This window comes from Hylobates moloch, unplaced genomic scaffold (genome assembly GCF_009828535.3).
Source record: "Hylobates moloch isolate HMO894 unplaced genomic scaffold, HMol_V3 SCAFFOLD_16, whole genome shotgun sequence".
Lineage (NCBI taxonomy): Eukaryota > Metazoa > Chordata > Mammalia > Primates > Hylobatidae > Hylobates > Hylobates moloch.
Window position 1 is genome coordinate 15,446,124 of NW_026652291.1, and position 25,560 is coordinate 15,471,683.

The window sequence follows — 25,560 nt, forward strand, 5'->3', positions numbered from 1 at the left end:
CCAGCTCTGAACTCTGACCCATTTTGCCAATCCACCTCCTTGTGCTGTTATGTGGATCAGAAAAGCAATGTACCCGTGTGACCCCACACAGCCATCGTCTAGCTATCAATCTGCCACCATCGTCTTGATTGGCTGGGTCCTGCTCCAGAGCAGGCCAACTGACTGCAGCTGTGATGAGGATGCCCTGCTGACTGCGAGGCTTGCCTGGCACTACCTGGAAGCCTATGCTGCCCCTGCCCCAACGTGGGTGGGACCAGTGCATGGTGAGAATCGCACATTCTTTGCCACAGTCCTTTGGACACTTGGATTAAACTGCGGGGCCAGCCCCACCATGATGTCAGCTTTCACTACCAGCCCCGGGGCTCTCCCTGTTTCCTTTCGTGGCTGTTGAGCTCATCTGATGTCGAGCTGTAATGTTTTCACACATAGAGGGTAGGGTCACAAAAGGCTTAAGCCTTACCTGCAAAATAAACTGGTTAAATTAGTTCAGTAGCTTTTCAAGTTTATTTTAAAAAAGCAGAACACATAAAAATACATACAAAACCCCAGATAATGTCCTTTACAGAATCCCAATATGTACAACAGATAAAGCAGAGCCTGTCTGTTGGAAGGTGGGAGGCCCTGCAGCCCTGTTTCCCTGCCTCCTCCTTTATCGCCACACCCCCGCCGCAGCCTACAAGGTTCCTAAGGTACTTTTGGAAAATCCTAGGCCTCTGAGGAACAGTTTGAAAGATTACTTTAGAAAATCTTTCAAGACTAACATTCAACTCTATCCTAAATTATAAGACAAAGAGTTTGATGACAAACTGGAAATCAGCCTCATGCAGAAGAAAACAGGGTCTAAAGCACCCTAGGGAGAACGCAATGTACACAAAGCACAAAGACACTCAAGCTCTGAGCCCAGCTCGCTGTGTGACCCTGGGGACATCCTTAACCTTCTAGGCCTTAGCTTCCTCACTTGTGAATTTAAGGCACCAAATTAAGTCACCTTTTAGGATTTTTTCCCAAAATACTTGTGTGCTTTTGTATGTTTCTATGAGCTGCTTCCTCTGAAAGTTTCTGGGGATAGAAGAGAGACTCATTTACCCTGGGCAGGTGTTTGGGTTTGGTGGGACCTGTCTGTAAGCAGTGAGGCAGCCAGCAGGGTGCCAGGGAGAGAGGAGAAGCCTCGTAAAGCTGAAGCTGAAAGCTATGAAAAGCTGCTGTGAGGACCGTCAATACAATTCTTAGCTGCAGGGGGCTGAAACGGCACATTGGTCTCAGAGACAGATCCTAGGGGCATCCCCTAGGATCACCTCCAGCGATCCCACGAGATGTACTCAGAAAGCTGAGAGAGGGCATGGGTGAAAAAGGACATGATAGTGTTCTTCCTGGGTAAAGTTCTGGTGGAATGAAGGGTGCCTTTCTGGATGGAGGGTGGAAGCACAAAGTCAATCTTCAATTCCCAACAGCTGACAGCACCAAGAGATTCTACGTCACCGTGAGGATAATTTTATATCTATACAGGTTGAGCATCCCTAATCTGAAAATCTGAAATGCTCCAAGATCCAGAACTTTTTGAGTGCTGACATGATGCTCCAAGTGAAAATTTCCATGCCTGACCTCATGTGATGAATCACGGTCAAAAGGCTGTCAAAACTTTGTTTCATGCATAAAATTACTTAAAATATCATATAAAATCACCTTTAGGTTATTGTATTTAAGGTGTATATGAAACATAAATGAATTTTGTGTTTAGATTTGGGTCCCATCCCCAAGACATCTCATTATGCATATGCAAATATTCAAAAATTCAAAAAAAAATCCAAAAGCTGAAACACTTCTGGTCCCAAGCATTTCAGACAGGGGATACTCAACCAGTACATATTTTTAACATAGAGAAGTTCACTAATTTTCTTTCCAAAACATGTAAAAGTGAATTAAGAAAATAATACTTTTTTTATTGGGAATATTAATGTCCATTAAAAGTATAACCAACATCCATTCATAAGAGCGACCTTTGCAAAGATTTTGTAAGGGTGCAAATAAGACTTTAAGGGAAGTGAACATCCAGTACAAAGAAGAGATTCCATGTTTGTGGCTCAATGTCTTACACTTAAATTTCACAGTGCCTCAAGATTCTCAGGAGGGCACCCACATGTTCCCATGCGTATCCGGTGCTTTGACATAAGGAATGTTCCATATCCATGGCCGATCTGGGGGAAAAACACATTATGCAATATTTATTTGAATAGGATCATAGAAAATGCACTCACCTGATGGTATAAAAGCACTTATGTGCTTGACTCTCTAAACTGTCGTAGAGTATTTTCTGAACCAAGTCCAGAAGATTCTCCCCCTTCAGAAAACAGCTTTTAGCAAAGGCTCCTGTTAGGACACTAGGGTGAGTGAACATGGGGAATGAAAAGGTTTGGCTGTGTCCCCATCCAAATCTCATCTCGAATTGCAGCTCTCATAATTCCCACGTGTCGTGGGAGGGACTTGGTGGGAGGTAATTGAATCAAGGGGGTGGGTCTTTCCCATGCTGTTCTCATGATAGTGAATAAGTCTCACAAGATCTGATGGTTTTATAAAGGGGAATTCCCCTACACAAGCGCTCTCTTGCCTGCCACCATGTAAGATGTGACTTTGCTTCCCCTTCGCCTTCCACCATGATTGTGAGGACTCCACAGCCATGTGGAACTATGAGTCAATTAAACCTCTTTCCTTTATAAATTACCCAGTCTCCAGTATGTCTTTATTAGCAGTGTGAGGACAGACTAATACAGGCAGGCAGGCAGAGACACAGGGGCAAATCCTGGTGCTGCCACTTACTAGCTGTGTCACATTGGCAAATCACTTTAACCAGAACCCCAGGTTCCTTATCTGTACCTATGTTGTGGAGCTGTCACGAGGATTGAGAAAAATCCACATAGACATTGTATCTGGCAGACAGAAAAGGCCTAACAAAGGGCAGCAATTCCTTTCTTCTTTTAGGAAGCTGAAGAAAGCAACAGTAATAGTTGGTACAGCCACAGGTGCAGCTCTCAGCTGGTCACACATAACCAAGAGGCCCACAGTCACATCTATAAAATGTTTTTGTTCTATTGTTAAGGGTTAATAATTGATGAAACATGAAGGCCTCTGTATAAATAACTGTAGACCAATGCTGAAGAAAACAACATGCCTGGGTATGGCACAATGGAAAGAACACTGAGGATCATGTCAAGTTCCACCTCCTCCGTCCCTCTTAATACCCTAGGGAAGGCATGTGGGTTATGGCATCAAGTTCCTCCTCTATGGAATGGGAATTAATTACATTAGCAACTGGCAAGGATTACTATGGAGCACAAATGAGAACATCTGTGAAAGCTCCTGTTGTAGGTGCTCAATAAATGTGAACTTTTCTTCATTTTAACTGATGTTTCAGAAATTGAAAACATTTCAACAAATCACTTTTACCACACATTGCCACTGCTAGAGTCAAACCATTTCAAAAGAACTATAATATGGGTAGACCGTAAATACATCACAAGGATTAAAAATAACTCCCCGTATTATTGTCTTGTTAAGTGTTACAGAGAAACTTCAAGGGGCTGGAATGCATATTGTAAACTGCCTCTTGGCGGGTCTGGCATGGGCCACCAAGTTAAATCAGTGTCTCCCAACTGCGAACTCGCCTCTGGGGCAAGCTTTCCCTTTCTCTTGAACAGAGGCAGATGGTAGGTCACAGGAAGGTCTGACAAACAATGGTATCTGCTGCTGTCTTCTAGCAGCCTCACGGTTTGTTCAGAGCCATCATACGAACAGCAGCGCCCAGCAGGATAGGTAGGAAAAAATACCAAAGATGGCAGCAAATCATCAGAACGCTGTTTGTCTGTCTCTGGCTTTGGGATGGTTTGAAGGCATGAAAGCAAACACTTCTTTGTTAACTAAACAAGCTTGTTAGAGAGCCATACACCTGGGTCTGTGTTGCATGCTTGTTTCCTAAGAGGCTGAGGGTCTGGCAGGGCTGACAGATCCAACTCCCCATTGCACTCATTGGCCTTAACAAGCCCTTGCTCTCTTCCACTGGAAACTCCCTCTGTGCTTGGACTTCTGTTATTTACCCATCGTTTCCTGTATACTGTTCTGTTGGGTAACATCAGCTCTGCTTCATTCCCAAGGCCAACGACACCCGATTCTTGCTATATGAGTGCTATTAGACATACTATTCAGCAATGCAGGATTTTTGATACAAGCATTTACCACTCAGCCAGTAACTTAACACTGTTGCATTTACTCCTCTCCCTCAAAATTAGGTCATAAATGACCAAGCAAGGACCTGGTAACCACTCTGTTGGCAAATTCCCTGTAGCTCTGCTTTTTGAGTTTTTAGCCTTTCCAATACAAAAACTAAACTCTACTGTTTAAATGAGTAGCATGTCTACAGCTGGCTGAAAAGCCCATCACTACCTGGAGGCAAAGCTAGAAAAATAACCATAGGAGGAGAAAAGAAGGTGGTTGTGATTCTTTTAACTCATCACTCCAGGAAATCAGCATTAATACTCACTGGTTGAGAGGAAAACCTGCTTTATGCAATCCTCCTAAATTGTCCCATGAGAGAACAACTTGCCTTGTAATAATTCATGCATGTATTCAAAACATTTGTTGCATGATGGCTAGGTGCCAGAGATTTGCTAGGTGCTATGGACAGAGGGGAATAAGCCATGCATGAAACCTCGCAGGGCTTCTAGTCCAATGGGGCAGACAGACAAGCAGGCATGCCACAGAGGTGGAGTTCTGACCTTTTCCATGTCTATGTAGCAGCCCCCTAACCTGGCTGACATGAGAAACGCTGGGCAGCCTGTTAGAGAACATTTTCCTAGGACACATGCACAGAGATCTTGTTTCAGTAGGTCTGGGTTGTGGCCTGGCAATATGCATTTTTATCAAATTCTAATGATGATCTTGATGCAGTCAGAGTTTGGGATTCAAGGCTACGGGGATGGGAAGCTGTCTTTTTTCTGGACTACGGTGGAAGAATTTAAAAGAGGGGAGGGTCATGACCAGATGTGCATGGTAGCACTGTAGAGGATGGCTTCCAGTGGGAAGAGGCCAGAAGAACTGGGAAGATGAACAAGCAAGCAAGGTTGGGTGAGAAAGAGGAGGCCTACATTAAGGCCATGGCTAGAAGGATGAAAATGACAGCCCATGTGGTTCTGATCTCTTTATATACAGAGTCTCTGTCCCATCTCTCCCTGTGGTCATACTGTGTGCCTCTTCTGCCTCTTTGTTAACTCTAGAACTTAGCCCTCCACAGGGAGGTAGTACCATGTAACAGGAAAGGGGGTGTGGGCACTGGAATCAGACTGCCAGTGGGGCCTTGACCAAGTTACTCTGAGTGCCCTAGATTCCTCATCTGGAAATTGGGGGTTGTACTATTGTACATGCATCATGGGGTTGTGAGGATACAATGAATTAATTCATGTCAAGTGCTCATATGAGTTCCTAGTACACAAAAGTACTTAATGAATGCTAGCTGCTATTGAGATTACTCACCTCCCTCAACTCACAAAGGATAAGGATTGTCACCCTATGTACTATGTAGGTCTTAAGTTTTTTTTTTTTTTTTTTTTGAATAATCAGATAAATCCAAGTGACATACAAAATCCTGTTTAGCCAGGTAATAAGGTCTTTTCTCCAACCCCCTAAGAAATGGCCATGGGTTAAGGACTTATGACTCTGCTCTCACCCCCATGCTGGAACACCCACACATACATTTTCCACTGTCATCTCTATGCGAAACTTGATGTACGACCTCCAGAAGCCACTGTCACTGTCTTCGCCTGAGCACTTTTAATTCTTATACCAGGAATAAGTAAAGTAGGGTGTGGAGGCAGGGTGGAATGCCAAAGAGATGAACCAATTATCCTAAAAGATCCAATGCCATTTTACATTAGCCTACTCTGAAATCAAGGAATGTACAAGACATGCCAGCTAGAAATGCCAAAGAAAGCTCTAAAGTGTTTTGCACTGATTTACCAAGTTAGTAGAAATGCAATTATTTGTAAATGTGGTATCAATGTTATCTGAAACCCATTAACACCTTTCTCTGTGAACTGCACATATTAATCTGTGACTATATACAGCAGGATAGAACCATCTTACTGGTGTGGGGATAAATTCAACTTGCTGAAAATTCAGTACTTACTTATTTCAAAAGAATCAATTTCAATTCTAGATTTCCTTAAGCTTTCTGATTACAAAGTAATTTTAAAAGCTGAACTCGTAGTTTACTTTTAGCCTTCTGTTTGCGCTATGAAACAAAAATAGATTTTACTAAAGGAGATGGCCAAAATCATTCTAAAAAATGTTTTGGGGTACTTCATTAAAAAAAAAAAACTTCATTTCTGAAGATCTTTCAAAAACAGGTCCTTAAAAATAAAACATATCAACTATCTTTTTTTTTTTTTGAGATGGAGTCTCGCTCTGTCACCCAGGCGGAAGTGCAGTGACACGATCTCAGCTCACTGCAACCTCCACCTCCCAGGTTCAAGTGATTCTCCTGTCTCAGCCACCCAAGTACTTGGGATTACAGGCACGTGCCACCACACCCAGCTACATTCTGTATTTTTAGTTAAGAAAGGGTTTCACCATGTTGGCCAAGCTGGTCTTAAATTCCTGACCTCAAGTGATCTGCCCACCTCTCCTCCCAAAGTGCTGGGATTACAGGTGTGAGCCACCACACCCGGCCATACCAACAATTTAAAGCAATATATCTTTTGTGCATTTTATTTGGAAAGGATAATCCAATCAACTTTGTTTCCCTTAGAAAAATACTTCATGATTCTGGACTCTAGCAATAATTCTAACAGGTTTAGACTGAAGTTTATTCTGCTACTATCTGAATGTAGGGAGCTATTTAAAATTAATAAGGCAGTGGGAGAATGGTTAGACCATTTAGGAACAAATGGTTTTAAAAGCTTTTGGAGGATTATGTATATTATGTATGTGCTAAATCTACATTATGCATACCTCATGTGCCAATCAGCTTTTAAGGACCTCTTCTATTAACTACATTTGCAGTTTATTAGTTTAATTTCAGCCACTTACATTTTTAAAAAATTTTTGAAATTATACTTGTCAAGAATTATTTACAACCTGGTAAACACCAACTTTTTTTTTTTTTTTTTTTGAGACAGAGTCTCACTGTCGCCCAGGCTAGAGTGCAGTGGCGCGATTTCGGCTCACTGCAGGCTCTGCCCCGTGGGGTTCACGCCATTCTCCTGCCTCAGCCTCCCGAGTAGCTGGGACTACAAGCACCCGCAACCTCGTCCGGCTAATTTTTTGTATTTTTAGTAGAGACGGGGTTTCACCGTGTCAGCCAGGATGGTCTCAATCTCCTGACCTCGTGATCTGCCCGCCTCGGCCTCCCAAAGTGCTGGGATTACAGGTGTGAGCCACCACGCCCAGCTTGGTAAACACCAACTTAACCAATCAATCAAACTTAACATCATCAGTAATCAGACAGATCAATAGGATGTGCTTCCTGATATGATGCACCAGGAAGAACACATTACTTCTTTGGTATTCGTGGTAAAAGTGCATAACCTGGGTCTAATTATAAAGAAATGGTGAGTGGGAAACCCAAAGTAGAATGTTCCTCAGAGTTTATAAAATAACTGGTCCATGCTATGCAATGTGTTGATGCCATGAAACAAAAAATTGTGGAACTGTTCCAAATTAATGGAGACTAAAGAGACATAACTCAATGCATGAACTTTCTCTTTTGCTACAAAGGACATTATTGAGGAAACTGATGAAATTTGAATACAGTTTTGGATCAATGTTAACTGCTGATATTGATCACTGTACTGTAGTTAAGTAAGAGAATGCCTTTCTTTTTAGGAAATATACGATGGAAGGAGGGATAAAAGGACATCACATTTGCTACTCTCAAATAGATCAGAAAAGTTAATATAAGAGAGGATGTAAATGTGATAAAATATTGACATTCAGGAACTTGGGTAAAGAGTATATAGGAATTCTTTGTACTCTTCTTGTAACTTTTCTGTAAATTTGGAATTATGCCAAAATTTTGAAAGAAAAAATACTATATAAGTACTCATATGTGTATTTTTTAAAAATAATGAAAATGAAACAACCTCCTTAATAGACTATAACTAATACCTCTGAAGCTTTGCATGTTCAGTTACTTCTTAAAGGAGTCATACAATTTATTAAGTCCGAATACGATAGGCTTTATTTCACCCTTAGCTCATTATTTTTTCACCCTTTACTCTCTACAGCATATAAGATAACAAAGTGAATATACGCTAAGCAGGGAGTGCAAAACAGATGTCCTTGGAAGAAAGGTTAGGATTACACACCAATCTATTTTGCTTCCTCTTCAAAATCAAGGTCACACAGCAAGTGGGACATACGGAAATAATCTGTGTTAGATTTTAAAAGTTGGTGATTTTGCTTTATAAAAGCCTTCTTTGGGCCAGGTGTGGTGGCTCTCATTTGTAATCTTAACACTCTTGGAGGCCGAGGCAGGAGGACTACTTGAGCCCAGGAGTTCAAGACCAGCCTGGGCAACATAGCGAGACCCTATCTCTACAAAACGTTTTTTAAAAATTAGCTGGACATGATGGCGTGCACTGTAGTGCCAGCTACTCAGGAGGTTGAGGTGGGAGTATCACTTGAGCCCAGGAGTTTGAGGCTGTAGTGAGCTGAGACCATGCCACTGCACTACAGCCTAGGTGACAGAGCGAGACCCTATCTTTAAAAAAAAGGGGGTGGGGAGGGGCTTCTTTTAAAATTACTATTAGTAAAATGGGTTTGGTTAAGTATGATTTTTCAGGAGAAGAGGAATGTAAGTTTGATGAGAGTAAGGATTTGTGCCTGTCTTGTTTACCAACATATTCCAAGTACCCAGATGATGTCTGCACACAACAGGCTCTCAATATAGATATGTGGAGAGAATGAATGAACAGTAACTACTGCACCAAGCAAGGTACACTGGTAGCTCAGTCTTAGTTTTTGCTTTACTTTGATCATTTTCTTGGTTTCAAGATATCTGGCAGCCTCTTGCATTGAGCTTTACTTCATTCACAGCAGTATATTCCTTTGCTAAGCTTTTTGTAGTCTTCTGTCTTTAAAATAACACTGACAAGATCTTAGAGGTGTTACAATGGCTTGAAAATCACTTTTTAAAATGAAGTGCTTTTCAAATGTTCTTAACCACTTACTTTTTCAACCTTGGTAAATGCCTTTCTATAGTCCATATGGCTCCCCAGGAATGTTGGCTATATATGAACTGGTAATACTGAATTACTAGCATTATCCTACATGCAACTGAGGCAGTGTAGAGGACAAAACAGTACCAATAATAAATAAAATGCTCCAGTCTCTCTTGTATGTATCTTTATTTTTTTAAAAATTCATTATTATTATTTTAGCTTAAGCATACCCTGAGATTATATGTATCTTTCAAAAGAAATGCTGAAGAAACAAATAAAACTCATTTAAACATTGGAAAGCATTCTGCTTGCTGGCCAAATAAAAGATTTATCATTCCATGGTCTAAGACACTATACCTAGTTGTAAACTTCTAAGTTCCTGGGAATGCTTACTTTACTGGAAGGAAAGGGACCTTGGAACATTTTTAAGGCTCTTCTAGCACTTCCATTTTTGCCTTCTTAGTCCTTTGAAGATTAGAACTAAAGAAATGAAGGGGGTGGAATCTAGCCAGGGTGCAGGGCTGGGGGTGGGAAGTGCAGGGCCCAAGGCCAGACCCCAGCAGATAAAGCCAAATCAGTCAGTCCCCACTTCCAACAGAGAGGAGGAGAACTTGGGTTTAAAAAAAAAAAAAAAAAGGAAGAAAAGGAACCTGAAGAACAGATAAGGGGACAGAAGACAAAAGTAGCACAAAGCCAAAAGAGGGAAGAAGAGGTAGACAGGTTTAGGGACAGACTTGAACAAGCTTTAGATATTTAAAAATCATCAGCTCACCATGGAAAATGGGAGGGAATTCACACTAATTCAACATCTACTGTTGCCAGGAACTGAACTTTGCATTTTAATAACAATTATGATAAAAGCAGCTAATGTTTATTGACTGCTAGCTCTGAGATAAGTACTTTATAGACAATCTCAGTTAATCTTTTCAATAACCCTATAAGGTAGGTACTCATAGTTCCTCATTGTGTAGACAGAGACACTAAAACCTAGAGAAAGTAACTAAATGCCCAAGTCTATTTAGTAAGTTGTGGAGTTGGCACATAAAAATGGCCTGATTTTAAAGCAGGGTTTTCCTGGGGTTTTCTGGGGTTTTTTTTGTGTTTTTTTTTTTTTTTTTTTGGTGGCAGGTAAGGTGCTGATAGACTGCTTTAAATTCTGATAAAAATCTAGGTAGCCTTGCTACCGAAAACGAAATACGCATGAATATACAACAAATTCAGAGGACTCAACAGAAAGGCATAGGGGATTTCCATACTTCAGAAATAAGAAAAAGAATGCCTCCTGAAACTTAGTATCAAACTATTGATTAGAGAAATACAAAGTTACCAGCAAGAAGCAGGATGGCACACTGGACAGCATGAGATAGGATTAACTTTGTCAGATGTGTCAACACAATCTAAGAAAGGGCCCATCAGACAGAGGAGGCTTGGTTCACCATGAAAGCTGAGAATGGTTAGTGGGCGGGGAAGTTGTTAGATCCCATGAAACATTGTCGAGGGAACAGAGGAACCTACTGGGCAAGGCCGAGCTTGATAAGAACTGGAGATTTTGGGGTATCAATGAGTGATGTCATTAAAATTTGCCAATTGAAAAAAAATCTTTTCTCTGTTCAGAATTAACACTAGCTCAGAAACCTGCAGATTATAATTTGGCTACTCATGTAGGCCTCTCCTTTCCAGTGGAGAATATGTGGATTTGGTGATGTAATTTGCCATTTTAAATTGTGTCTTGATTATATATCTTATCCTGAGTTTGCTAAGTGTGGACCCACCTTAAAGACAGATATTCTCAGGGCTGATAAAAGCAGCAGAGCACCCTGTGAGGCTGGGACACATGCAGGCCGGACACAGGTGGGTACACTGATGCCAACCAGCCTTCCTCTGAGGATATCTGAATCTTCTGCAGCTATTCCTATTGTGTTTCTACTGTGAAAGATACTTGGTCACTGCCCTTAAGACTCAATGCATGCAGTTTTCAAAGTGTGGCCCCTGGGGACCTCCCTTTTGAGGGTTTGTGAGCATGGTGGTTGGGGGGGTCTGTGAAGTCAACATTATTTTCATTGTAGTATTAAGCCATCATTTGTTGTTTTCACTTTCATTTTTACACAGGTATACAGAGGCTATGTGATGTGATATCACAACAGCCTCCATGAGAGCACAGCAATGAGAATTTAGGTGTTACCTTTTAAGATGCACATAAAGAGGCTTGCAGAAACACAAAACACCACTTTCCTTGCTATTTTCTTCTTTTTGGAAATTGTCATAAGAACTTTTTTTTTCCTTAGAGTTGGGGTCTTGCTATGTCACTCAGGCTGGAGTGCAGTGGCTCAATCATAGCTCAATGTAGCCGCAAACTCCTGGGCTCAAGTGATTCTTCTACCTCAGCCATCCAAGTAGCTGGGACTACAGGCATGATCCACCACACCCGGCTATTTAAAACAAATTTTTTTTACATACTGGGTCTCGCTATGTTGGGCAAGGTGGCCTCGGGCTCCTGGCCTCAAGCAATATTCCTGCCTCGGCCTCCAAAGGTGCTGGGATTACAGGTGTGGGCCACCATGCCTGGCATAAATGTAGTTACAATAGACTTATTATTGTTACATTTCTTGGTTTTAATTTCTAATAGTTAGACTTAATGACCTTTTGACCTTTATGATGGTGTGAAAGTGATATGCATTCAGTAGAAACAGTACTTTAGTACAGTCTTCAATAAATTCCATGAGATAGTCAACAATTTATTATAAAACAGTCTTTGTATTATTTTGCCCAAGTGTAGACTAATTTAATTGGTCTGATCATGTTTAGGGTAGGCTAAACTAAGCTATGATGCTCAGTAGGTTTGGTGCATTAAGTGCATTTTTGACTTATAATATTTTCAATTTATGAGGAGTTTATCAGCATGTAGCCCCATTGTAAGTCAGGAAGGATCTGTATAGTAATTATAGGAGTGCAAAGGGATTCCAAGACTAACCAGTGGCTACAAGGCCCCAGACAGGCTGGCAAAGGGCCCTTTGCAAACTTGAGCTTCCAGAGGGTTCCATGAGCCAGGATCCCACTGAGACCAAAGGCTTCTCCTGGGCTCTGTTTTTCTTATGCATATCCACCCGTGGTTTTCCTTTATCTGTGTCTCACCTTTACTTCCATACAGTTCTGGAGGCAAATCATATGGCACAGGAAAGGTGGCCATTGGCTCCTGGCTGCCAGCGAAGAACTTCTGTTTCACTTTGAAACTATCTAGACCCTGCAGACACACAGAGGAAATCTATGATTGCACCCCATTTTCTGGGTTTAAAAAAAAAAAAACCAGAAGGTCCCAAGAAGCAATAATATCTTTATGGTACCTAAATAAAATTCAAATTATTTCAGAGCTATTTTCAATGTTCATAGGCAAATATACTTACAACTCCCCCGCCCCAAATTATTTTCTTTTCTAAACATAAGAGCTTTAATTTTCAGGAATTAAGTTATAGCAAAGTTTGCAAAAGTTTAACAAAGGATACAAAGAAACAAGAGAGACAATTTTGGATATGATAGCCCATTTCAACCAAACATTATGTACAGTTTGCAGGGAGTTTGTAGAACTCACTGTATAAAAATACCTCAAAATACTTCCAACATTGCTATAGTAACAGGCTGCCTGGAGTAAGAAGAAATAAAAGCTGCTTTCATGTATAATGAAAGTGTTCCAATATAATGTGACAGAAGTATAAAAATGAAAATTCTTTAAGACCTATCAAAATGGAAGGTTTATTCCAAGAACTCTAGAATAGGGTATTAATTTTAGATCTTAATCAGGGTGGAAGTGGAGGTTCTATATCTAGGCTGATGTTCACACTGCCACTTCCTTCCAACACAGGGCCTGCCGCAGTGCAGGTGCTTACCACATGACCGATGTGCCCCCTCATGCTTCCATACATCGACCATCTCCTGCCCCTGTGTGGATCATCCTGGCATTCTGCTTGTCCGTCTGTCTCTTATTCCTTCTGTCCACCCATCCACACACATATCCACCCTTCAAATCCTCAATACGCACATACCCAACAGTGCTGATGTCTTAGGAACCCATAAAAAGAACAAAGACTGAGGTTCTTAGTCCCTGTAACCGTGCAACTTAGCAAGCGGAGGCTGGTCATGGGTGGTGTCAGAGAACACGGCAAGGTCCGCGTTGACTGGGCTTCAGAAAATCTGGGTTCTAGCCTTTCCTCAGGCATTTACTAAGCTGAGTAAATGACTGATGTCTGCACATTCGTTCATTCGACACTTTATTTCTTGAGTCCCTCTTCTGGGTCAGGCATGGTGCCAGGCACTGAGTGTATAAGAGTTAACATAAACATCAATATCCTTGTCCTCATGGAGTATACAGTCTGTTGGAGGGACATCAAATACATCTATAAAAGTAAAATAAAAATTACTATTTGTGCTAAGTGCTGCAAAGAAAAGCAAAGGAGTGCCATAAGAGAATAGCAGGCCTATTTTAGACTTGGCAGGAGCGGGTGATCAGTGGAAGCCTCTCTAAAAAAAGCAACACCTTTATTAAACTCTGAAAGATGAGTAGAGTTTGGTCAGGTGGGAGTGGAAAGAATTATGTTGCAGGTGGAGGGAACAGCATCTGCAAAGGCCCAGAGGTGGCAAAGAGCCTGGCAAGTCCCAGGGACTAAAACAGATGTTCAGATGTTGAGTGGGATAGTTGGCCACTTTTATTAGGTTTCTTTTTTTTTTGGGAGACAGTCTCACTCTGTCACCCAGGCTGGAGTGCAGTGGTGTGATCTCGGCTCACTGCAGCCTCTGCCACCCGGGTTCAAGCAGTTCTCATGCCTCAGCCTCCCGAGCAGCTGGGATTACAGGCGTGCGCCACCATGCCTGGCAGATTTTTGTATTTTTAGTAGAGACAGGGATTCACCATGTTGTTCAGGCTGGTCTTCAACTCCTGGCCTCAAGTGATCCACCCACCCCAGGCTCTCAAAGTGCTGGGGTTACAGGTGTGAGCCACTGCGCCTAGGTTTCAATTTCTGTGTTTGTAAAAGTGGGATAGGCTGAGTGTGCTGGTTCATGCCTGTAATCCCAGCACTTTGGGAGGCCGAGGCAGGCAGATCACTTGAGGTCAGGAGTTCAAGACCAGCCTGGACAACATGGTGAAACCATATCTCTAATAAATAAATACAAAAAAAAAAAAAATTAACTGGGAGTGGTGGTGTGTGCCTGTAATCTCAGTTACTTGGGAGGCTGAGGCAGGAGAATAGCTTGAACTCAGAAGGCAGTGGTTGCAGTGAGCCAAAATTGCGCCACTGCACTGCAGGCTGGGTGACAGAATGAAACTCCATCTCAAAAAAAAAAAAAAGTAAAAATGGGATAATCAAGCTTCTGGAGACATTACCATTTCTAACTTTAGCACCTAGCACAAGTCCTGGTGCATAGTAGGTGTTCAAGAAATACTGATCTGGCCAGGCACGGTGGCTCACGCCTGTAATCCCAGCACTTTGGGAGGCCGAGGCGGGCGGATCACGAGGTCAGGAGATCGAGACCATCCTGGCTAACACGGTGAAACCCTGTCTCTACTAAAATACAAAAAATTAGCCGGGCATGGTGGTGGGCGCCTGTAGTCCCAGCTACTCAGGAGGCTGAGGCAGGAGAATGGCATGAACCTGGGAGGAGAAGCTTGCAGTGAGCCGAGATCGCGCCACTGCACTCCAGCCTGGGTGGCAGAGCGAGACTCCGTCTCAAAAAAAAAAAAAAAAATTACTGATCTGTAGAAATGGGACTAAAGTTCCTTTCTTGCTTACTTTGTAAGTTTCTGCATAAGAGCAAATGGCACAACCTGTGTGAAAGTGTTTTGTGCATGTCAAGACCTACAGAAAGGTATGGGTTACAGCACTGATGAAGATGGTGATCAGTAATACAGTGAAAGGCAGGAGGTGGTAGATGGCAGGCACGAACTCTAGACAAAATAGGAAGAAGTGCCCTTCCTCTAGTCATTTTCCTTATCCAAGAAGGATAAGGAAAGGCTTTGTAGAGGATATTTTAGCTAGGGCTTGAAAAATTGGTGTAATTTTAATAAATAGAGAGATGATAGGGAAGAATACCAAGCGTGAGAACAGCATAATCAAAGGCAGGGTCGGCAAAGCACAGAGCAGGCACATCCCGGGAGGGCGAGGGCACTGACACAGAGGAGGGTGACAGGGAAGACACAGAGGAGGGGGGACAGGGAAGACATGGAGGGCAGGCAGGCCAGCTCGGCAGCACCTGCCCCCAGGTTTCCCTGCTCACATGTCACCTTTGACACACTCTGGATCTGAGGAAGCCCCTGATTATCTCTTGCTTTTGCAGACTGCTTACTTGCTGTGTGGCTCTAAGCAAGTCACTTAGCCTTTCTGGACCTTGGTTTCCTCGTTATGAAATGAAGATGATATGAGCACCTAATTCATAGGGCTACTGTGAGGATATATAAGTTATTTAACCATGACTGGCCCATGGTACATATTCTAGGAAACAAATGAGTATAATTGTAAGTATTTTCAGGGCAATTCTCTGTGATGTAATCACTCCTATTTTACAGAGGAGGAAACATATTTGGAGGTTAAATAGTTGCCCAAGGCCACACAGCTATTAAAAGTGGCAAGGCCAGGCACAATGGCTCACACCTGTAATCCCAGCACTTTGGGAGGCCGAGGCGGGCAGATCACCTGAGGTCAGGAGTTCGAGACCAGCCTGACCAACATGGTGAAACCCTGTCTCTACTAAAAATACAAAAATTAGTCAGGCATGGTGGAGTATGCCTGTAATCCCAGCTACTTGGGAGGCTGGGACAGGAGAATCGCTGGAATCCAGGAGGCAGAGGTTGCACTGAGCCGAGATCGAGCCACTGCACTCCAGCCTAGGTGACAGTGACGAAACCCTGTCTCAAAAAAAAAAAAAAAAGGCCGGATGCGGTGGCTCATGCCTGTAATGCCAGCACTTTGTGAGGCCAAGGCAGGCAGATCACCTGAGGTCAGGAGTTCGAGACCAGCCTGGCCAACATGGAGAAACCCCGTCTCTACTAAAAATACAAAAAATTAGCCGGGTATGGTGGTGCGCATCTGTAATCCCAGCTACTTAGGAGGTTGAGGTAGAAGAATCACTTGAACCCGGAAGGCGGAGGTTGCAGTGAGCCGGGATGGCACCACTGCACTCCAGCCTGGGTGACAAAGCGAGACTCTGTCTCAAAAAAAAAAAAAAAAAAAAAAATTGGCAGGGCTGGAAATCATACCGTCTTTCTGATTCTTGGTCCTACATTTCTTCCACCAAGCAAACAAATGGTCTCACATTCGCCACCAGGAACTATGACAAAGGAAGAATTCCTTGAAAATTTAAGGCAGGCAGGGTCAAGATGAGCCAAATTCTAGAAACCCTGGTATTTGGACATTTTAAAAAATAAAGAGGCTAGTGGTTGGGAAGTGATTCCAAGTTAATGATTATTATACTTTTATGGAGTTTCAGGTAAAAAATGACTTCTCTCTTCTTCAGCTCCTATTAGTCCTGATATTTTCAAATGTATCATGGCCACAGGTTATGGTTCTTTACAGCCTGGGCCCAGATCTGAGGCTGTGTGCTTGACCCATGATTCCATTTTGTGATATCTGACCTCAGATATGAGAAGGTTTGAACTATTCCTGTCTGACAGAAACCAATATGCTTTTATTTTGAATGCCATTTCTGATCCAAATTCTAGGTTATTACGAAAAAAAGTACTACTCTCCCCTTCATTCTGAATGTCAAATAATTTGAGGCTGTCTTCTAATTATCATTATTTATATATCACAGTGCTATCACTTGGCATTTTACAAAACAGAGGAAGGCACCCTCCCAGGCACAGATACTTAGAAGACAGTTAAGACAATATGTTTATAAAACACCAGGTGAGAGGGTGGACATATATCACACATGAGAAATTGCTGGCTTTTCCTCTCTTCAGCTTTGGGAGTGAAAGAGCTGATTATCGCTGTGATGATTTATGTTTAGCAGCTTAGCTCAATCATAGGGAACAGGAGGCATGCTTCAGTTTCAGTTAGAGATGTAATTTATGTTTTTATTTGCAGCTATCCAAGTAGCAACCTCAAGTGGTAAAACCCTATACAAGGCATCAGGCTTTCCTGGATAAAACAGTGATAGCAGCTGAACTTCCCAGAAGGGGCACACTTAGTCAAAGACCAACTAATTGGCAAGGAAGTAAATTACAGGAAGGTGGTGGCATCTTTCCTGCAAGGCAGTATAGGATCAACAACTGGAAGTGCTTCCAGCTAGGGGCTTAGGAAAAGCTTTGTGGAGAAATGTAAACCTAACAGGATTTTGAAGGATGGGTTTTTGATAAGCAAAGGGCTGTTTGTTTGGGACTGGGGGAATGCAGTTCAGAAGGAAAGAAAAGAGTGCAACATCATCACAGAAGTGACATCAAGATTCTGATTTGACTGAAAACCCACGGAGTATCAGCCCCTGCTTTCAATCTTCTGTTGAACTGTGTGGCTTATATGCTGTTGCTGCTACTGCTAATGTCAACTGCAACCTTTACTGAGCACTTGCTAAGTACCAGGCACTGTTGTAAACACTTTATGGGTTATAACTCTTGATCTCACATGAGATCCTATGAGTTACATTGTTTCCATTGTACAACGAGAAAAAGGGGCCTACGGAAGTAGAATAAGGAGGCCAAGTCTAACACGGCTTGTAAGCAGGATCCCAGCTCCTGTCTGTCTCGCTTCAAAGTTCATTCTCTTTCTCTCATTTTGGCTCCTAGAGATCTGAGGTCCCTAAGGGATCTGTCCAATGTGTTTTCCCATATTCTCTTACCAAGTTACTTCAGAGTCTCTGAGACAAAGAGCAGTAGAGCCCAGGATCACACTACTAGTAAAAAGGGGCCATTGCTCCTACAGCCTATGTGCATTAATATGCTAACAAATACTTGTGGGTGGCTGGAGCCTGGGGGACATGCTGTGCCAGCTCACAGTGGACGTTGATGTCACACAAAGGAGTCCAGACATCATCTCGTGGGCCAAAGATTGCTGCTGAGGGTTTAAGGGCAGAGGAACACAGACCCTGACATGTGGGTAGAAACCCAGCAGTAGCCTGAGATGGGGAAAACAGGGAGGGAAGGGTCAGTTCATCCAGGGGAGAGAGGTGACAACCAATAGGAACAGGCAGAGAAATTCTTGCCAGGAATGCTCATCATCACTGGCCATCAGAGAAATGGAAATCAAAACCACAATGAGATACCATCTCACACCAGTTAGAATGGCCATCATTAAAAAGTCAGGAAACAACAGGTGCTGGAGAGGATGTGGGGAAATAGGAACACTTTTACACTGTTGGTGGGACTGTAAACTTGTTCAACTATAGTGGAAGACAGTGTGGCGATTCCTCGAGGATCTAGAACTAGAAATACCATTTGACCCAGCCAACCCATTACTGGGTATATACCCAAAGGATTGTAAATCATGCTGCTATAAAGACACATGCACACGTATGTTTACTGCAGCACTATTCACAATAGCAAAGACTTGGAAGCAACCCAAATGTCCATCAATGATAGACTGGATGAAGAAAATGTGGCACATATACACCATGGAATACTATGCAGCCATGAAAAAGGATGAGTTCATGTCCTTTGTAGGGACATGGATGAAGCTGGAAACCATCATTCTCAGCAAACTATCGCAAGGACAGAAAACCAAACACCACATGTTCTCACTCATAGGTGGGAACTGAACAATGAGAACACTTGGACACAGGGTGGGGAACACCACACACCGGGGGGCCTGTCATAGGGTCGAGGGAGGAGGAGGGATAGGGTTAGGAGATATACCTAATGTAAATGACGAGTTAATGGGTGCAGCACACCAACATGGCACATGTATACATATGTAACAAACCTGCACGTTGTGCACGTGAACCCTAGAACTTAAATAAAATAAAAAAAAAAGAAATTCTTGCCAGGGCAGATGGTATAGGATGTGGACAGGTGAGGGGAAGGAGTAGAATGCAAGGGCCATGGCTTTATTAGCTGGATGTGAGAACATCAGCGGGTACCAAGATATGCCATGTCAAATTGTTGCCCAGCTGTGGCCTCCTGGGAAACCCTGGGGGCCCACAATAGATGGGCTGGGCCCAAGGCAGGTAGGCAGCATTGGTGTCAGGAGGGAAGACAAAGAGAGGGTTAAGGTGGTGGCTCTTGTAAACTGTATTAGTTCTTCCAGCCAGAGCCACAACAAGAGTGCATGTACTTGTGGTACACACGTTTACAATGAAAAAGTTTAAATAGAACAGAGAAAAGAGAAAGTAGAGACTTGACTTTTTGGAACCCACTAGCACAGGACCAAGTGACCCTGGGGCTCAGAAGAGGCTGAGACCAGCACAGGGACACCTGGGCTACCTTCATCCGGAAGGAAGCAGTATTGGACCCTGATCCAGGCTTCTCAGATGCTTATGTGCAATATTATTCCCAGAGGCAGGAGGAATTCTAGCCGCAGTGCACTAGGCAGGCTCAAGTCCAGGGCCTACTCAGTGCCTGACAGAGTATGTGCTCAATAAACACCAAAGGAATGAGGTCCAAAGACAGAAGTACTTGTACCTCCCTGAAATATACACAGAGGCCTTCAGGTTTGGAATACAGCTACTGATCTTTGAAATAATCACAGCTTTCCTGTACTGAGACTTTCTGAACCGTAGTCTAATTTAAAAGTTAAATACACTTAAAGGGACAACCCAGAAAACATTATATAATTGACAAATTGATTTTAGACCTGAAAAGAATAAAGTCTTTGATTTAAATTAACAAAGTTTATTAGGCAACTACTATACACCAAGCATCACTAAGTACTGTGTATACAAAGTCAAATGTACCTTGACATGACTCTCCAAAGCTCTTGAAAGTGTTCTTAGTCAAAGGGGAAGCTATTGACAACATACTGTACAAGTTAGGTTGCTCTCAAAAGATGTATTTCCAGATTTATTCACTTAAAAGAACAAGAAAAAATTAGGAACACGTGGTACCAGGGACTTATCAGCCTCCAGATCAATCCCAGGTTTCAAATGGCATCTTTATCATGAATGGGAAGTGCTGGTTCTCTACCTGCTGTATTTTTAGTTCACAGTAGTGTCACATCACATGGCAACTTGATTCCAGAGTGACAGGTCCTAATCATGGCTGTGGGGAAGTAGAGAACTGCAGGATTCCTTTTCTAGGTGAGGCCTCTGCAGTGTGCGACACTGTGCCATTCTGGGCACTAAGCTTGACTCTCTGCAACAATGGCTCCAAATGAGCCTCCCAGAACACAGCAAGTGACACGGCCTACTGGTGAAGGACAAAAGTGGCAACTCTGGCTGCTGATACCGCAGACGTGGGTGGTGCGGACACAGAGTTCTACCCAAGAGATATGAAGGAGGGCTGATCTCAAGGAAGTAAATTCTGGATGATGTCCAGTCTGAAGGATGTCTAAAAAATTCTGTATTAAGTAAGTCTATTTGGCAAACATGAAGCCAAAAACACTAAAAGGCATGTCTTGCTGGTACTGAACAGGGAAACCTAAAAAAAGATATTAACTCCTGGCCTCATTTTATGATAAACTGCATTCTTGTCAGTAAACATTTTAGGATTATGATACAGAAATCTTTTAAGATATTTATTAAGTTAATTTATAGGGATTGGCATTTGTAAGTACTGCAGTGGACTCCTAAGCGTATGTGTATTTTAATTTCAAGACAGCTACAGATGAGCTATTCCATACAGCAAATTGCTTTACAACACAATTTGTGAACATATTTAAGCACCTACTGCACACAATACCCAATGAACCAAAATCACAGTCTCCATACTGTTTCACACACTTCTCACATTGTTTGGTATGGATCAACTTAAAGGGAACAACTTCAACTAACAGACACTTAGGAAAAGCCTCCCACCTGACCCATTCAGCTCACTCTGGTCCAGGAGACATGAGTCAATGGTCACAATGCAAGGTGGGATATGTGCTGAGCCCCAGGTTCTGTGGATGCAGAGGAGGGGTGCCTGGAGTGGAGACAGGTGCAACAGGCAGAGGTGGGGCATAAAGGTGTCATTCTCAGTACAGATCATGGCTGGCTAGCAGGGTGGACCTGGCTCGTAGTGAGAGCCATGAGTTCTGCACAGCAGAAACAGTAAGTACCAGGAACGAGAGGTTAGGAGTTGGTGCACGATGGGGAAAAGAAGCCCTGCTAAGGAGTCTGGATTCTACCTTACAGGTCTCCAGCAGGTAACAAAACCAGATCTGTGGTCTACAAGGCCCATTCCCACAGTGGACTGAGGAGTCGCATAGATGTGGCCCAGGGAGGTGAAGTGGGGGCCACGGCAGTAACAGCTGATTCGCCCAGCATGTGATGTTGTGGGGGTGCTCAGAAGGAACAGATTATCAAGAAGCACTAAGGAGTGAGAAATGACAAGATCTTTTGGGAGGCTGAGAAGGATCACTTGAGCCCAGCAGTTCAAGACCCGTCTGGGCAACATGGCAAGACCGCATCTCTACAGAAAAATGAACAAGTCAGCCGGGCGTAGTGGCACACACTTGTAGTCCCTGCTACTCAGGAGGCTGAAGTGGGAGGACTGCTTGAGCCTGGTGGAGACTGCAGTGAGCTATGATGGCACCACTGTACTCCAGCCTGGGCGGCAGAGCAAGAGCCTGTCTCAAAGAAAAAAAAAGACAAGACATGCCAAGAGAGTGAGGTGAATAGTAACAGTGACTCATTAATAATCAGGTTTGTTAAATAGTGTGGTTTACATGGCTAAGATGATGATTTTGATAATACATGCAATGTGCTATATCCTCAAGTACCTTTTAAATAGTATAAATCATAATCCTAATTTCAGAATTATATTTTATAAGATTCAAATTCTCTGAAAACTGGCCTAAGACCACTAGCCCTGCTTAAAAAACTGATGCCTTTCTACTATCCATGTGGAACCAAGGCCAGTGGTGTGTTCTGTTCTCCAGTCTCCTTCAGATTGGAATTCCAAGCCTCTCATACCCACACCCCATCCCCATTCCAAGCACACAGAACTGTTTGCTCTTTCCCAAACACAGCCTGCACTATTACCTCTGTCTGGAAGCCTCCTCTTCCCTGACAGCAGGTTAAGCTCATACTCCTTTCTCGACTGAGATCGAATGCCACCTCCTTAACAAAGCCTTTCCCAAGCCCCCCAGGCAGACTACATGGTCCCTCTTCTCAGAGCCCCTGTATTTTGAATGCCTCACACCCTAGTTCTTGTCACATATTGTAATCACCAGTGTCTGTTTCCTCAACTTATCCATGCATTTCCAGAGAACGAAGCCTCCACCTCATCCTTTATTCTCTCCGCAGGGGCCTGGAAGACAGCAGGCATAGGGTGTGTGTGGGACTGAAGTGAGCATGGAGGGGGGTAGTCCCAGGCCACTGGAACGTTCAGGTAGGAGCCTGGGGTATGCTTTGAGGAGGGAACAGTCGGGCTGTTCCGTTGGACAGCCTCTCCTTCACAAGCTGAGCATCTCACTCCTGTGCACATATAAACTCAGCGAAATGACAAACGACCTCATGGCACAAATCTCTGGGTCATCCTCAAGGTCAAAACCATCAATGTTAATTTTGTGAAGGCCAAGCAAAGGTCTACTTTTTTTCCAGAAGCTTCACATATCAGTAGACAACATAGATGTTGTAATATAAGCACTTAAAGTCTCCTATATCAAAATAACCCAACAACCCTTTTTACAGACTGACAAGACACCCATCAATTCACTTATGGGTGAAACCCCTTGGTAGTATCTACCCCTCAGGGTGACTTCCTCGCTCACATCCATCCTCCCTTCTCTGGAAACAGGCTCATTCTCCAGGAATGGAGCTGGGAGAGTCCTGAGTCATGGAAGGCAGATCTAGGCCTGAGGTGTCACTGGGATGCGGAATGGCCAGCACCTGGGCTGCAGAGCCATGCTAGCTGCAGTAACCCAGGGACAAGGGCCGCTGCTGAGTCCCCTAAGAGGGCCTGGCCCCATTGCTCCCAAGTCTCAGCTACTCAGCAACTCCTCTGATCCCATGACATCCCCCCAGCATCTTTTCAGTAAACTCCTTCCATCTGTGGGCTTCTGTGGGCACAAATTGGTTTCTGTAACGCACAACAAAGTCCTCTGGCTTTGCTCACTCAGGTAGGCACCTCCCTCAGATCTCAGCACCCAGCTCTCACCCAGGAAGGATGTCTCTGTCTCATTGCTTAGGTGTATCAGGTGGCCATCTAACTCTATGACCACCCTGCCCAACTAGCCTATGAGCTCCCTGGGAGGGGAAGGGTAAAGCCATTCTGTGTACCATCCACAATGCCTGATTAGAGCACTCTGCCCAAGTCATTTGTGATTCACTGAAGGACACAGCCCAACCAAAGGGACAATGGCTGATGACAAGATAGGTATAGTGAGTGGGGCCTCACCAGGGTCATGATGGAAGCCTGCTGGAAAGCACCGTTCCAGGCTCTGTTTTTTGAGATGTGCTAACAAACTCTTGGAAAATGTTACAATCTTAGACTATTAATTACATCGTCACCCTAACTGGGGCCTAGCTCTTGAATCAGTTGGCATAGTCTAGAAGGGGGGGAATCTGTTTTATATTCTTGTCTGATGATCTTTATAGATAATGCAACCTCTATTTTACCTAGAATGTGCTATAATGGGGCTCTTTCTTATTCCAGAATATAGAAGAGCCCCCGTATAAAGTCGGTTTAGGCATTCCAAATAATTATTTCTTTTTCTCTATTAGCCTTCATTAATGGATAGTCAGAGAAAGAATATCTGGGGTAAAAAATGAGTAGCTCAGAAGGGTCTAGAGGACTTGGAAGGGCAATACATTTCTTCCTATCAGCATTTTCATGATCCGAACAGTTACAAAGGACCAGACTTTTGTAAATGCTGACAACAGAAGCCAAACAGGAGTGATGTGGAATTTATTCCATTACTTATTATTGGGCGAGAACTCCAGCCTCAGTTATTATAAAAGCCACAGTCACTACAATCACACCTCCTAGTGATGTGACTTCATCGTTCCCCACAAGCTGTGTGATAAAGCTGAAATCTTATAACTAAAAGAGGTTAGTTACATAGTTTTGTAGTGAAACTGAGACGGAAAGAGAAAGAATGGATAGATTGGTGAGAAGAGGAGAGAGAGGCAGAAGAGAGCTGTTCACCTGAGCACGGTGTGAGAAACAGTGAGCAACGCTGGGGTGGGCTGGGAAGGTGGGTGCTCTCCAGCATGCCTTAAGACTGGATTAAGCGGTGGCTCACACCTGTAATCCCAGCACTTTGGGAGGCTGAGGCAGGCAGATCGCTTGAGGCCAGGAGTTGGAGACCTGGCCAACATGGTGAAACCCTGTGTCTACTAAAAATAAAAAAATTAGCTGGGCGTGGTGGCAGGCACCTGGAGTCCCAGCTACTGGGGAGGCTGATGCAGGAAAATCGCTTGAACCCTGGAGGTGGAAGTTGCAGTGAGCCGAGATCATGCCACTGCACTCTAGTCTGGGTGACAGAGCGAGACTCTGTCTAGAAAAAAAAAAAAAAAAGACTGGATTAGTCCAGATTGAAGTCTCAGGACGAGCACACACCAACACCTCAGCTAAATCTTCTGGTCCAGTCAGAGTCATCCACAGTGGAGCTTCGTCATGGGTCAGATGACAGGAAGGAAGGAGGAAGGAAGGAGGAAGGAAGGAGGAGGAAGGAAAGAGGAGGAAGGAAGGAAAAACATTACCAATCTCCCACAGTGAGTATGAGCAGGTGACATGGGAGATCTCATGTGCCCCTTATGGTGGAAATGTCTCTCTGGGTCAAGCGTGACTCTAGCATTTAGAGAAGCAGATGGCTTGTACACCCCAGTCCCTACATGCAAGTCACTCCTTCTGGTGTTTGGACACAGAAACCTCAAGTGGCTCCAGAGCTGGGAGACAAGCTGGCTGTGCTGGACATCTCGAGAGACCACTTCGACGTGGTGCTTTTCCAGGGGGCTTACTGGGCCAGAAGCACATGTCCTTTGTGCCACCCCCTGGCCCCGCCCGGCCAAACTCTAGCCGATGATATGAACCAATCTCTGCTTCCCAGTTTGTGCTACTACCAATTCCTTTCTAACATTGATACCATTCCCACCTCTCTCTATACAGCCTACATCCTAAGCTAAGCATCTTTCAAATACTCTGCCAAGCTCTCCTGCTTCCCAACTTCATCCTCCAGTCACCCCTACCTAAAACATCTTGTGCTTGATTGGGCCATCCTTTGGTGACTTGTCATCTACCACCTTGAGATAAATCTTCACATTGTAGTTCACAATATTTATTTTAAATGTTATTAAT

At 43.5% G+C, this 25,560-nt stretch overlaps 1 protein-coding gene across 6 annotated transcripts in view; it reads right to left on the bottom strand.

Annotated features, from left to right (window-relative positions):
* Positions 1-245: 245 nt before the first annotated feature.
* The window catches only part of TDP1 (tyrosyl-DNA phosphodiesterase 1), an 83,788-nt gene continuing 58,473 nt past the window's right edge, over positions 246-25,560 (bottom strand). For 5 of the 6 annotated variants that reach the window (XM_058429702.1, XM_032179264.2, XM_032179263.2 and 2 more), the window contains exons 15-16: positions 12,339-12,447; positions 246-2,195 (exon numbers count right to left, since the gene is read on the bottom strand). In XM_058429702.1, the coding sequence (XP_058285685.1) occupies positions 2,122-2,195; positions 12,339-12,447 (183 nt within the window). In that variant the 3' untranslated portion in view covers positions 246-2,121. Of the gene's footprint in view, positions 2,196-12,338; positions 12,448-22,488; positions 22,570-25,560 lie in introns of those variants that run through there. The other variant, XM_058429703.1, reaches the window with a different exon arrangement.